This window comes from Chrysemys picta, chromosome 4 (assembly GCF_011386835.1).
Source record: "Chrysemys picta bellii isolate R12L10 chromosome 4, ASM1138683v2, whole genome shotgun sequence".
Classification (NCBI taxonomy): Eukaryota; Metazoa; Chordata; order Testudines; family Emydidae; genus Chrysemys; species Chrysemys picta.
The window spans coordinates 113,686,205-113,699,244 of NC_088794.1; the positions used below are offsets into that span (position 1 = coordinate 113,686,205).

General features: G+C 45.3%; 1 protein-coding gene across 24 annotated transcripts in view; it reads left to right on the top strand.

Annotated features, from left to right (window-relative positions):
• Nucleotides 1-13,040, top strand: part of TTLL5 (tubulin tyrosine ligase like 5) — a 222,163-nt gene that overhangs the window by 40,585 nt on the left and 168,538 nt on the right. For 22 of the 24 annotated variants that reach the window (XR_010601104.1, XR_010601105.1, XR_010601106.1 and 19 more), the window contains 3 exons: nt 1,846-1,947; nt 2,130-2,221; nt 3,808-3,915. Coding sequence is in view for 15 of the 24 variants with exons in the window: in XM_065595548.1 (XP_065451620.1) it covers nt 1,846-1,947; nt 2,130-2,221; nt 3,808-3,915 (302 nt within the window). In the remaining 9 variants the exon portion in view is untranslated. The remainder of the gene's footprint in view (nt 1-1,845; nt 1,948-2,129; nt 2,222-3,807; nt 3,916-13,040) is intronic. The other 2 variants (XM_065595550.1, XM_065595544.1) reach the window with 1 other exon arrangement.

Sequence of the window (13,040 nt, forward strand, 5' to 3'; positions counted from 1 at the left end):
GTAGCTCCACCACTGTAGCACTTAGTGAAGACACTATCTATGCCAACAGGAGAGCTTCTCCCATCGGTGTAGGTACTCCACCTCACCGAGAGGCGGTAGCTATCTTGATGGGAGAAGCTCTCCCATAAACATAGTGCTGTCTACACCGGAGATAGGTTGGTATAACTACATTGCTTAGGGGTATGGATATTCTACACCTCTGAGAAACCTAGTTTTAATGGTTGGTAGTGTAGACCAAGCCTTAGTTGTAAACTCGTATAGAAAAGTAATTCTGTGCTCAGTATTAGTGCTGTCACTTTGGGAGGATACACTATTTTTTATGCATAAGAGATTGGATCCCTACTTTAAGTGCACACCTTAAATATAGACTTGCTACCAATGTAGAACTAATGAATGAAATTGTTTTTAATTGTTCACTTTATAAGTAAAGTTTTATGAATGAAACAATATTCATTCATAAAACCGGTTACCCCAATAACTGGCTAATTAACCATTAAAATGCTTGTTAAGAGCCATAGCTGTTCAGTCAGCTGCCTTTGTAAGTTTCACTATCAATCCAATTCCTGCTTAAATCACTGAGACTTGCACTGTTTCAGTATTGTAACTTCTGTTCACCATTTATTACACTTGCCTACAGTGTAACTTCTGTTCACTGTTTGCCATCCATTATACTTGTCTATATTGTAACTTCTGTTCACTGTTTGCCATATTGTAATTCAAACCCCATTTTAAAACGCTTACTCCATATTGTAAGGGCTTGCTGCAACCTTCATTTTTGCAAACCCTGCTGTAATCTTATTAGTTTAGTTTAGATGTGTGAATGAGGTATGTATGGATGATGGAATCAACCTCCAGCCCCAGCCTGTCCTGATGGAGTTCAAACACCAATTGCTGAAGATGCAGACAAGAGCCCTAACAAAGTAAGAAGAATCCACCCTAAAAAGAAAAGGTACAATAAAAGGAAGATCAAAGCCCGGTCCAAGGCTGAAAGTCATGTCTGCAATTGACGGGTGATCAATCACCTAACCTGAAGGCAGCGTGACACAGCAAGACCTATAGACTCTGGATTCAAACTAAAGCCTACAAAAAGGATGGGTGAGATGAAAAACTTTGGAGGAGGGTAACATTCTGCTACCAACATGGAAGGGCATTGGTGCATGCCCAATAGAGACCCAGCTCGTCCTTGTGCCTGGCTTTCCTGGCCAGTTAGCCGCCACAAGCTACGAACCCAAGCTGCAAACTCAAGCCACAGACTCAAGCAGGACTGGTAACTATGCATCAGCTGCAGAACATCTGATGGGTGTGTGTGTATGTGTGTATAGGTATTAGGTATAATGTGTGTGTATAAGGATTAAGATATTAGTTATTGGTCACAAATTAAATTATCATAATAAATGTGGCATCTTTATCTTGTCCCCTTTAATAAGATCCTGCTAGATTTTTATTGGTATAACACCAACACTTCCCCTCCATAATAAATCCATGGGTGGGAAGGAGAGGGTTAGGAGCAGTATCTCTGTAACTAGGAGGAATGGGATGAGATTTGCTTATAGTCAGTTTAAACTAACTACTACTTAAACTTCTTGACAGTGGGATATATGGTGTTGGGCTGTGAAATAATCTCTTGGAGGAAGGATTGGGAGCCCCTTCCTTTGGAACATTGGAAACCAGACTGGACACAGCTCTGGGAGATGTTCTTTGAAGGTTTGCATTAGATGGTATCTAATTTAGCTCTTTTTACATCTGTAATTGCAGCGATTGAGTTGTCTGCCTAACAAGTCCCATCTAGCAAGCTGTTTGCCTTCCCCAGAAAGTGTAGCTTGAGTGTTTTGTCCTTGTTCTTAGGTTTGCGACTGTGAGATATGACCAGGGAACCAAGAACATTAAAAACCAGTTCATGCATCTGACCAACTACAGTGTCAACAAGAAGAGTGGAGACTATGTCAGGTACTTAGAATTGCCAAAGAGATGAGAGGATGGGCTTTGGTTCTTGGAGGCGGAACCAAATTCACGCCAGGGTGGGGGAGCAAATTTGTATGACTGCATCTAAGTATGGCTTTCAAAGGTCAGAGTGGTGATCCTGAGGCACAGGCCAGTTATGTGAGCCCTGCTTCCTTGGTTTGTTTTAGCTGTGATGACCCTGAAGTGGAGGATTATGGGAACAAGTGGAGTATGAGTGCGATGCTGAGGTACCTGAAACAAGAAGGGAGAGACACAACAAGTGAGTAGAGACCCCCCCCCTTTGGTTCCTTCCTTGTGTCCTCAGCAGTGTCCACCAGCAAGAAATCCTAGGAAGAACCCTACTAGGTTCCAATTCAGGCCGGAGGAGTTTCCCTTTCTTAATGTCATCCTGTTCCTCCTAGTTATACCTGCTGGTACCACCCTAAATGCTTCCCCCTCCCTCCACGGCTCCCATGGTTTGTTCAGTCTGGTGAGTCATCAACCTCTCAAACCCTGCAATTTAGCGAACGAATGGCTGGTTACCCGTGTCATTTTGAATGACTCATGGATGTATCATCACCTTTCCATGCCCCAGGTTTTGGCTGAGTTTTGTTGTCCATCTGAGTGCTTATGTTCTGTAGAACAGCTCTCTTCATACCTTTACCAGGTCTGCTTTGATGCATCTGCATAGCAGAATCCAAGTAATTTTCTCTTAAGGGACAACTTGCCTGATATTGAGTCCTTAGTAACACTATTTGGCAGCTACTGTACTCATCCTATAAGTATTACCAGGGAACTTAGAGGATGGAGGAAGGGATTTGAATCAGGCTTCTAAGTGGAACTAAGCCTTTCCCAATTTTATGTGCATGGTTATGCAGTCACTCATGCTCACTTGCACCAATTAATGTTCTCTCAATTGCACACGTGATTAGATATTGATACAGATCATTAGAACATTGTTACACTTTATAATATCCAGTGTAAAGCGATAAATTCTCCTAAATAAGCCAACCACTGAGAGAAATTAGTAAGACATTCCAATGAATTGGTTATTCCATAATTGTACAGTTAGGGTTTTTTTTGCATCTTGCTCTGATGCTGGTGTCACAGACAGAATACTGGGCTAAGAACACCAGTCTGATCTGGGACAGCAGTTTCTGTATTATGCACATGCAGGAACACTTGTGTACACATGCCCACCCACTCATGTACACACATTCATGCTTCCTCTTGTACAGATGCTCAAACTTTGCATACCTAGGAATCTGCACACATGTATTCCCCCATGTATGGAAAATAGTAATTGCAGTACTAAATTAGACCAGAGGTTTATCTAGTTCAGTGGCCAGTATCAAAAAGGAGCTGCCAACAAAGAGTTTTTGTTTGTTTGTTTCCTAACCCCCATTAGTTTGGCTTGTGCCCTTGAGCATGAGTTTCTCTAACACTCTTGATTAGTTAATCCTTAAAACTGTGTGTGGGGGGGAGGGGGTGATCACTCATGCTAAATTGTGCTGTCATGCATGCTACATGCTCCTGCTTATGCTTGCTTACATTTGTTCTCTCACTCCTGTGAGAATTCACTTGAGTGCTCCTGCCCTGGGGTATTCATGTATGCACTCATGATCTCTTGCTCCTCTGGGTGTCCACATATGCTCTCATTTGCTTGATGTTACCTACAGAAAAAAGAACGGGAGTACTTGTGGCACCTTAGAGACTAACAAATTTATTAGAGCATAAGCTTTCGTGGACTACAGCCCACTTCTTCGGATGCATACTCAGATTCCCATGCAAACCCAGGAGAGCATTTGCACATGAGTGCAATCCCTGCTTCACATTCTGTTTTTTTTTTTTTTTTTCCCCTTACAGCACTGATGGCCAATGTGGAGGACTTGATTATTAAGACCATTATTTCTGCTGAGCTGGCAATTGCCACAGCCTGTAAAACCTTTCTTCCACACCGTGGCAGCTGCTTTGGTAAGGAGCCCAGGGGTTGTCTTAACATATGGGGCTGTTGCAGGTTCCCTTTTCTCCTGGGTGTCTGTTACCTGCTGCTTCCAGCCCAGGTGTTGTGTGGAAAAGCTTGGACTCCATATTGGGCTAGTAACAGAGGGAAATGTGGGTTTGGCTCTCTGTGCAGACATCCCAAACTGCAGGATTGACCCCAGAGTCACTGTCGCACATAGGGGGTCCTATGATAGGAGGAGTGCTGGATTCTAAGATGAGCGGAACAGTTCAGAGGGAACCTACAGGGTGTTGGGCATACTGGAGTTGCTGGCCCATTAGTGGTTCTGGAAAGGGTGATGGGTTGAGCACACATTTCTGTGAGATTGGTCCCTAGAAGGAAGGCTTGTTGCATATGAGTGTTGGTGATGCCTGTTGGGCTTGCTTTTGTGTGACTGTACCACATGGCGGCGGCAGAGCCTACCTCTGGCTGAGGCTATATACAGAGCTATGTGTTGGCAATGGGAAGGGGAAGTTTGGAACAGTTCCAAAAAGCGGCGGCTGGTACCAGTGCATGCCTCCTCCTGCTTTCCAATGGCAGCTCCTCAGCCTTCCCTGAGGCGGCCTCCTCCTGCTTCCAGCTGCTCTGCAAACACAGAAGGCAGGAGTCCCAAAGTAGAAGATTGCTGAGTGCAGAATCAGTCTTATGCTCAGTCAGTGCTTGCACTAAAGGCTACTAGTAGCTTAGGCTGCCCTGAGTTCAGGGACCACGGGGAATAGGCTGTCTGAACACAGCCATGACAGGCAAATCCCTTCTGCTGTGGGATTCTTGAAGGTTGGCAGCACTACATACATCTCCATGAGTGTAATGTTAATGCTGTCCAGTTTGGGTCCTGGGAGCTGACAGGATAGAGTGAGGGACCCAGGGAGGAGGTATGCCTGGGCATGTATGGTATCAGGTGGCAGGCTACCTCTGAAAGCTGGCCAACTTGCAGGGCCTTTGCTTTTCTGTGTAGCTTTGATCCCTTCTTTCAGAGTCACTGGAACTCTTGGAAATGATTGGAAACTTAGCAGTCAGATGGAATTGTTTTTAGTGAAGTAGCAGTTTAGCACCTACTCCAAAAATATCAACAGCCCAATAGAGACCTGGCCATCTCCCCTGTGTTCTTCCTCCTCCTCCTCCCCCTCTCAGCCCTTGTCTTAAGTTTACTCTGACAAGCTTGTGGAGAGGCTCTAATACTCTGTATGTCCTCTGTGCTGGGTCTGGCTTTAAGGTTATCCCACTTCCTGTTGCCTCCCCAGAATTGGACTTAAATCACCCTCTTGGTTGCTCTCGCCCCCCCTCCGCCGCCGCCTCCCTCGGGGCTACCGTCCCACAAACCAACTTCCATTCCATTTGTTTGAGTATAAACATGAATTAAGAGCTTCCCAGGAAAGAGAGCTTAAGCAGGAGCCACGCTGCTTCCCAAGGGAGTCAGAGGCATTCCTGGAGTTGTGTACTTGCTGCCACCTTCCCTCCCCCTCTCAGCCAAGTGGTTGGCCATGGTCCTGAGGACTCTGAGCTGTCCCTTGCCTTCCTCCATTGCCCAATATTCATCCCAGTGCCCTGTTCTCACCCTTTGATGCCTTGCCCCTGCTGTTTCCGTTTACAATAAGGACACTTGCCAGCTGGGGATGTTCAAGATGGCTGACTCTGCAGTTACAAATGTTCATGAGAAAACTGAATTACATATGAATGGCAGAAGGTGGAATCCCTTTGGAGGCCACTTTCTCTCTGTTCCTTCCTCTCCTTTTGATAGCAAACAATGTAGCCTGGAAATGACACACTGGGAGGGATGGACCATCTAAAAGACCAGGTCAGTCAGGCCTGTCTATTTGATCTTCGTAGCTTACTGGAGTTTCTCCTTGATCTCTCTAGTCAGGTCATACTACAGTACCTTGTTCTCTCCTCCGTTGGGATACGGGTAGAGGTTGGCCTACCCTGCGCTCCTGGCCCAATCTTCCATGGTGCTAGAGAGAAGTCTTCCCCCATGCCATCCTGCTTCTCACATATGCTCTTTCTTTAGGTTAGACACTCACTATCTCTCCTCTTCTACCTGGTTGGGGTACTGCTGGGGACTTTGGGAGAATGTTGGCAGTAGCTGGCCAGCCTGCCAAGTCCTAACAGCAGCCAGTCCTACAGATCTTCTGCCTACAGATCTTTCACTGGCAGGTCTGCAGTTCAGCATAGAAGAACATTGTAGGGGGCTGTATTGCAGCCATGTTTGTGCGTGGGGGTGGGGCAGCACAAAGCTGTGAGAACTTGTTGCTTTGATCTGCACAGCTGCCAGTTGATGCTCCTGCTGGCTGTGGCTTGTGGTTTCTAAATGGCTCTTAACTCCTCATTAAAATTAGGTTGCAAGTGAAATTCTTAACTTGTGGCTCTCAGGGAGACTGAGCTGTGGGGCTCAGAACTGATACAGCTGCCTGAACTTGTTCACCAGCTAAGCTATGAAGCCTGAGCCCAGGTCATTGGCTGCCCCAGATTGTTCCCTAAGAAGACTTCTCCTGTAATGGAATTGGTCTGACTTTAGAAACATGCTTATATAAAAGGAATCTCGTCTTCTGGGGCATTTGCGCCTTCTGACTGCACAGACTCTAGAAAGACCCACACAAGGTGGCAAGCTTGGTTTCCTTCTGAAGCCCTTTCCCTGGTGGTGAGGACTCCTCTGCCTAATCAAGTTCTGTTTTCTAGCCCCTTCATCCTGAAGGATCCCAAAACACTACACAAACAATTGCTTTCCCTAACTCTAAAATGCATCCCTGTCTGGGATGGGATGTGACAGCTGTTTAACAGTGCACAACAGTGCTCCAAAACTTTAAGGCAGGAAGTGAAGAAAAAAATGTTATATCCAATCAAAATTGCAGGGGGAATTTAGGGGCAGAAGTAATTACTTGAGTTAGAATTTGGCCAGAATCCCAGGACTAACTGGACTACAGTTAAAAGAATCACAGGATCCTTAATGACCACAAATGGTCAGGCCCTTGATTTTCTCATTCCAAAGTCAGCATTTATAAGTGTAAATATAGTGACCCCTGTCATCCCATTGGGGCACTGCTTTGATTTTTGAACCAGCAGGGAGAATGCCACCTACTTAAATCACCAGCACCATTTTCTGAAGCACCCTGAGTTTTTTCTGTGTGGGGGGTCTCTCATTGAAGCAATGACCTGGTTTGACCCTACATAGCTTGAGAAATGTGACTGAATCACAGGCCTAGGTGGTCTGGCTGCAGACATTATATATACATTCTCACTAAGCATTCATTTGGCAGGCAGTCTGGAAAATGCCAGTATTCTAAGGTCAAAGCAATACAGTCTCTGCATTCAGCGAGAAGATCATAGAATATTAGGGTTGGAAGAGTCCTCAGGAGGTCATCTAGTCCAATCCCTTGCTCAAAGCAGGACCAACACCAACTAAATCATCCCAGCCAGGGCTTTGTGAAGCCAGGCCTTAAAAACCTCTAAGGATGGAGATTCCACCACCTCCCTAGGTAACCCATTCCAGTGCTTCAGCACCCTGCTAGTGAAAGTGTTTCCTACTTTCCAACCTAGACCTCCCCCACTGCAACTTGAGACTATTGCTTCTTGTTTTGTCATCTGCCACCACTGAGAACAGCCTAGCTCCATCCTCTTTGGAACGCCCCTTTCAGGTAGTTGAAGGCTGCTATCAAATCCCCCCTCACTCTTTTTTTCTCTTCTGCAGACTAAATAACCCCAGTTCCCTCAGCCTCTCCTCATAAGTCATGTGCCCCAGCTCCCTAATCATTTTCATTGCCCTCCGCTGGACTCTCTCCAATTTGTCCACATTCCTTCTGTAGTGGGGGGACCAAAACTGAATGCAATACTCCAGGTGTGGCCTCACCAGTGCCGAATAGAAGGAAATAATCACTTCCCTCAATCTGCTGGCAATGCTCCTACTAATACAGCCCAATATGCCGTTGGCCTTCTTGGCAACAAGGGCACACTGCTGATTTATATTGAGTTTCTCGTCCCCAGGACCTTTTCTGCAGAACTGCTGCTTAGCCAGTCAGTCCTCAGCCTGTAGCAGTGCATGGGATTCTTGTGGAGAGGCTCTAATACTCCGTATATCCTCTGTGCAGGAAGGAATGTCCTGCTCATTGGAGGTAATGGGGGAAATGGACACACCCTCCCTTCCCAATTCCTAACAGGCGGAGGAGCAAAGTCAAACTAGCGTCACATGGAAGCAGATGTAGTCTGGAGATAAGGGGTGAAGGTGTTAGTTTCCTCCAAACAGAGAATCTAACAAGTTGACCTGTTTTGTGCAGGCTCTGGGAAAGCTGCAGGATACAGGCTCTGACCGCAACAGGTTAACTTTGAGGGAGGATGGGATAGTACTTTAGGTAGGCCTTTGCAGAGGTGATTCAGTATGAGGAGGCAGTGGCTTTGGAGTGCCTGGATTCAAGCCAATTAAAGGCTTCATTGTTTTTGTTTTTGCCTCCTGGAGTCTGGGCTTCTGAGTGGGCTAAGAAAGGCCCCACTATTGTGTTGAGGCCCACTTTGAAGCAAACCTCAACCTTTCCCCAGGGTGGTTGGTGGGGAATGGTGTGAAGGCAGCAAGGCTCCATTGCTACAACCCTTCTCTGCACTCATTGAAACAGCCTGAAGAAGAGGCAATATAATGGGCCCCTGCTCACTATTGGCAGAGATCAATCCAGCAGCTAGGATGTTGCATTTTTTCCACCCTCAAAGGGGAAGACCAGAATACTCAGGATATTACTTGATCTTGGCAGGACAATGATAGGGTGTCTTAAGCAAGAACAGCTTTGAGAGGGTGTCCTAGGGCTGAATTGCTCAGAACGGTGCTGCTAGCAAGCTTTCATGGGACTGTCAAAGTGTGGTGTAGTAGAAACAGACCCTCATGCGTGCTCTGTGATGCCACTCTAGAGCCATGCACTACTGGTTGGCTCTACTAAGACTTAATCTTATCATGATCTCTCAGTGGTTTATTGCAGCTCGCTTGTCCATTGTTGTGAGCATTACCTCTCCCCGGATAGTAGTGTAGATTCTGTTGGACATAATGGGTTTTCTTGCTTGTGAGAACTAGTTACATAGATTCTCCTGGAATTTACTCCTGTTTGTTTCATACTTGAACCTGGAGAATTCTGGGTAGCTGAATGGTCCACTTGACCATCCCACTGTGACTAAATGGCATGAATACAGGCTTTCGAAGTGGAACCTAGTGGACTGGTCCCAGGTTTCAATGGAAGTGCAGGAGCTCCTGCGCCTCTCCCACAGATAACTTTGTTCTTTGTAGCAACTACACCTCTACCCTGATATAACGTGACCCGATATAACACTAATTCGGATATAATGCGATAAAGCAGTGCTCCAGGGGGGCAGGGCTGCGCACTCCAGTGGATCAAAGCAAGTTCGATATAACACAGTTTCACCTATAACGTGGTAAGATTTTTTTGGCTCCCGAGGACAATGTTGTATCAAGGTAGAGGGGTAGTGCTCCTCTGAATGTCAATCATTTTGGATGTAATACAGGACAGCGGTGCATGTCCTTTGAAGTCTCCTGGCCATTTTTCATCCTTTGCCATCCAATGACTTTCCAGGGATGCTATATGGAGATGGAGAAACTTTCTCTTTACACAGAACTTAAGAACAACCGTTGCTTGGAAGAAAGGATATGTCATTTTCTAATAGTGGGTATGTAGAATTAATGTGATGTAATGAGACACAATCCTTCCCCTAAGCCAGGGGTTCCCAAACTTTTCAGTTATGGCCCCCCCCCCTTACCCCTGTCTGCACCCTCCTCCCCCACCAGGAGCCAGGGCTGTGCCGCAGCTCCCAGTGGGGGGAGGGGCGGGGAGGGACACGGAAAGGGGTAAAGGGACCACAGGTCTTGGGCCAGGAATGGGATCTCAGCCTGTGGGGTGGGGGAGCAAGGCTGGAGGTAGGGTTAGGGCAGAGTGGGACTGGGTGGTGCTGGCCTAGGCCTACTGTGCCACCACAAGTGTTCCTCTATGCCCCCCCAGTTTGGGGACCACTGCTCTGAGCACTGGATCACACCACCGATGATCTTATTGCGGATAAATTGTCCTTCCATGGTCTGCATCACAGGAATCCTGGTTGGTACTGCAGAACTAGTGTATGTTCACCTTGCCCCCTAGAATACTCTGTCCATCACCAGTCTACATACATGATGAATAAACTGAAGGTGGTGTAGCCTCTTTCTCAGCTCAAATGCAGGCAGGGTTCACTCTAATCAAAATCCTTTGCATTAATCCACTTAATTTGTAAATCCAGACACAACACTAACCTGGAATTCTGCTGATCTTCCTCGATCTCCAGATACCAAAGGCTTCCTGGAGATTGGAAAAAAAAATCTGTCGAAATGAAGTTTACAAACCTCTGTGTTGGCTTGTGTCAATATCCAGGCAGATGATACCTTTAATATGAGATGGTATTAGGCTATATTTTGAGCCCTTTACCTTAACTTTTTCACAGGTTGTCTCTAGCCTCTTACAGCCTGCCAGCCATACCCTGGACTGGATCTTCTGGCTGGATGTGCAAGAACTGTCTCCATATCAGTTATTTATACTGTAGTAGCACAGAGGAGCTCGAGTCATGGAGCAGGTTCCCTGTTGTGGTAGATGCTGTACACCAGTGTTCTCCATTCCAGGCCAATGGGCACTGTGGGAAGTGGCGTGGGCTGAGGGATGTACTGTCCACCCCTTCTTGCAGCCCCCATTGGCCTGGAACAACAAACCGCAGCCAGTGGGATCTGCGATTGGTCAAACCTCCGCACGCTGCAGGTAAACAAACTGGCCCAGCCCACCAGCAGACTTCCCTGATGGGCCATGTGCCAAAAGTTGCTGATCCCTGCTGTACACAAACAGAACAAAAGGGCAGCCCCAGTACTAAGGAATTTGTAGTCTGTCTAAGACAAAGGACAACAGCTGGATACAGACAGACAAAGGAGTGCAAGGAAACAATATTGGTCAGCATGAGTGACTAGTCTTAGTACACCACCAGCCTAACACTTTGTCATGCTGTCTCAAGTGGCTCTTGACCATGAGTTCCTGTTACAGTGAAGACTGTCAAAAGCAGGGTAGACACCCTGAACCAGTGGTGTGTTCTATAATTTCACCAAGCCAGTACCAAATGTGAACTCTTGGATCACTCTAACAGCCTTACCATAGAGTCATAGACAATACCCTTACCCTCTCTCTCTCCACCCAGACAAACTGAACTTATAAATGGTCACTTATACCAAAAATCACACATAATCCAGGTCACTTGCAGACCCAGAGACCAGTCACTCACCCAGCTCAAGTTGCATTCTAGACCTCATACCGAAGAGGATGGTGGTAGCCAGTTCTATAGTAAACGAACTATAGATTTATTAGCTAAGAAAAGGAAGTAAATTATTGAGAGATTAAAATATAGGTACAGGTTAAGAAGTCTGTAATTCCAAAATGGTGGCAAATATAATAAATGGCCTGTTTTCCAAAAGTCTTTTCAGGGTACCTAGAGTGTCTGGGGGGGATCTTTGCTTTGCATTTGGTCCCCTTCCCTGTAAGAGTTCAAACAAGCCAGAGATACAGGATCTTTACCTGAATCCATACTTGTAGCAGCTTCTTATAGAAAACAAACTGATGGTCACCATCCACATGGATTCTTTCTTTGACTGGAGAGAGAGAGAGAGGACTACATTTAGAGTCTTTGATCTCTGATCATCACACACAATGATCACTTGCCTTCATATGTGCAGGAATTAGTACTTTCCTGTTAAAATTCTTCACTTTCTTTATGCAAGGTTTCTTTCTCATTTGATGGGTTATTTACTTAGGGGTGTATATATAATGTAAATGTTTGTTATTACACTATAACAGGCTACAGATAAATGAAAATAATGTATTTAATATCCCATTAGTTTTCATGAAGCTTAAACACTAAATACATTCTCATACAATTAACCACTTTAATACACAAGTGAAATGGCCTGGAGTTTTGGCATGAGCTGGTACCTAGTCTGCCAGCATGTCACTGTTTTCAAGTTTTTTGTATGCTTTATGGCAGAGGAGAGTTTTAAGAAGAGAATGAATGAATTATGCCCTTATAGTGATTTAGACTGGTGACTCTTAACCTTTCCAGACTACTGTACTGCTTTCAAGAGTCTGATTTGTATCATATACCCCCACGTTTCACCTCACTTAAAAATGACTTGCTTACAAAATCCAACATAAAAATACAAGTGTCACAGCATACTATTACTGAAAAAATTGCTTACTCTCATTTTTACCTATAATTATAAAATCAATTAAGTGGTGTGTGTATAATGTATATAATACTTACATTTCACTGTATAGTATATGGAGCAGTATAGACAAGTTATAGTCTGAATGAAATTTTAGTTTATACTGACTTTGCTAGTGCTTTTTATGTAGCCTGTTGTAAAAATAGGCAAATATCTAGATGAGTTGTTGTACCCCCAAGGCTACATGTACCCCTGGTTGAGAGCCACTGATTTAGACCACTTCCTTCTCCAAGCAGAAATAAGAGCTCTCCTTTCACAGCAGGAAGAAACTAGCACTATGGTCTGTGCTCTAACTTAATTATTTTTGGAAAACTCTGCCCTAAGCCAAGGATACCCTTGATGAACTAATATTCCTACACCACCTCTAAGAAGCTGTTGGGATGAAGGGGAAGGCCCTGAAATGACTCTCATCTTTCTCAGATGTGGCCCCAGATGGTTGTCTTGAGCAATGGTCCTTCACCTTTCAAAGTCCTCACCTGTAGAGTCTCCTAAAGCTCAGTGCTCTCCCTTATGTTATTCAACATCTCTATGAGCCATTGTGGGAGCTGATGAGACACCATGGACTGGAGTGCCAAAATATGCAAATAGCACTCAGCTCTACTTTTTACATACAATGAAAACTGAACCATCTCCGAGCACTTGCAGGCCCTACCTGAAATTGACACCTGGATGAGAGCAGCTGGCTAATGCTGAACACAAGCAAGATTGAGGTGATGCTGATAGGGATTGGGAAATGCTCTTGAAGACCATATCTGACATCCTCCATTATCTGCTCTTAGAGGCCTAAATAGCCATTATGAAAGAAAAATGCCCACTTATATCTGCCAGCCA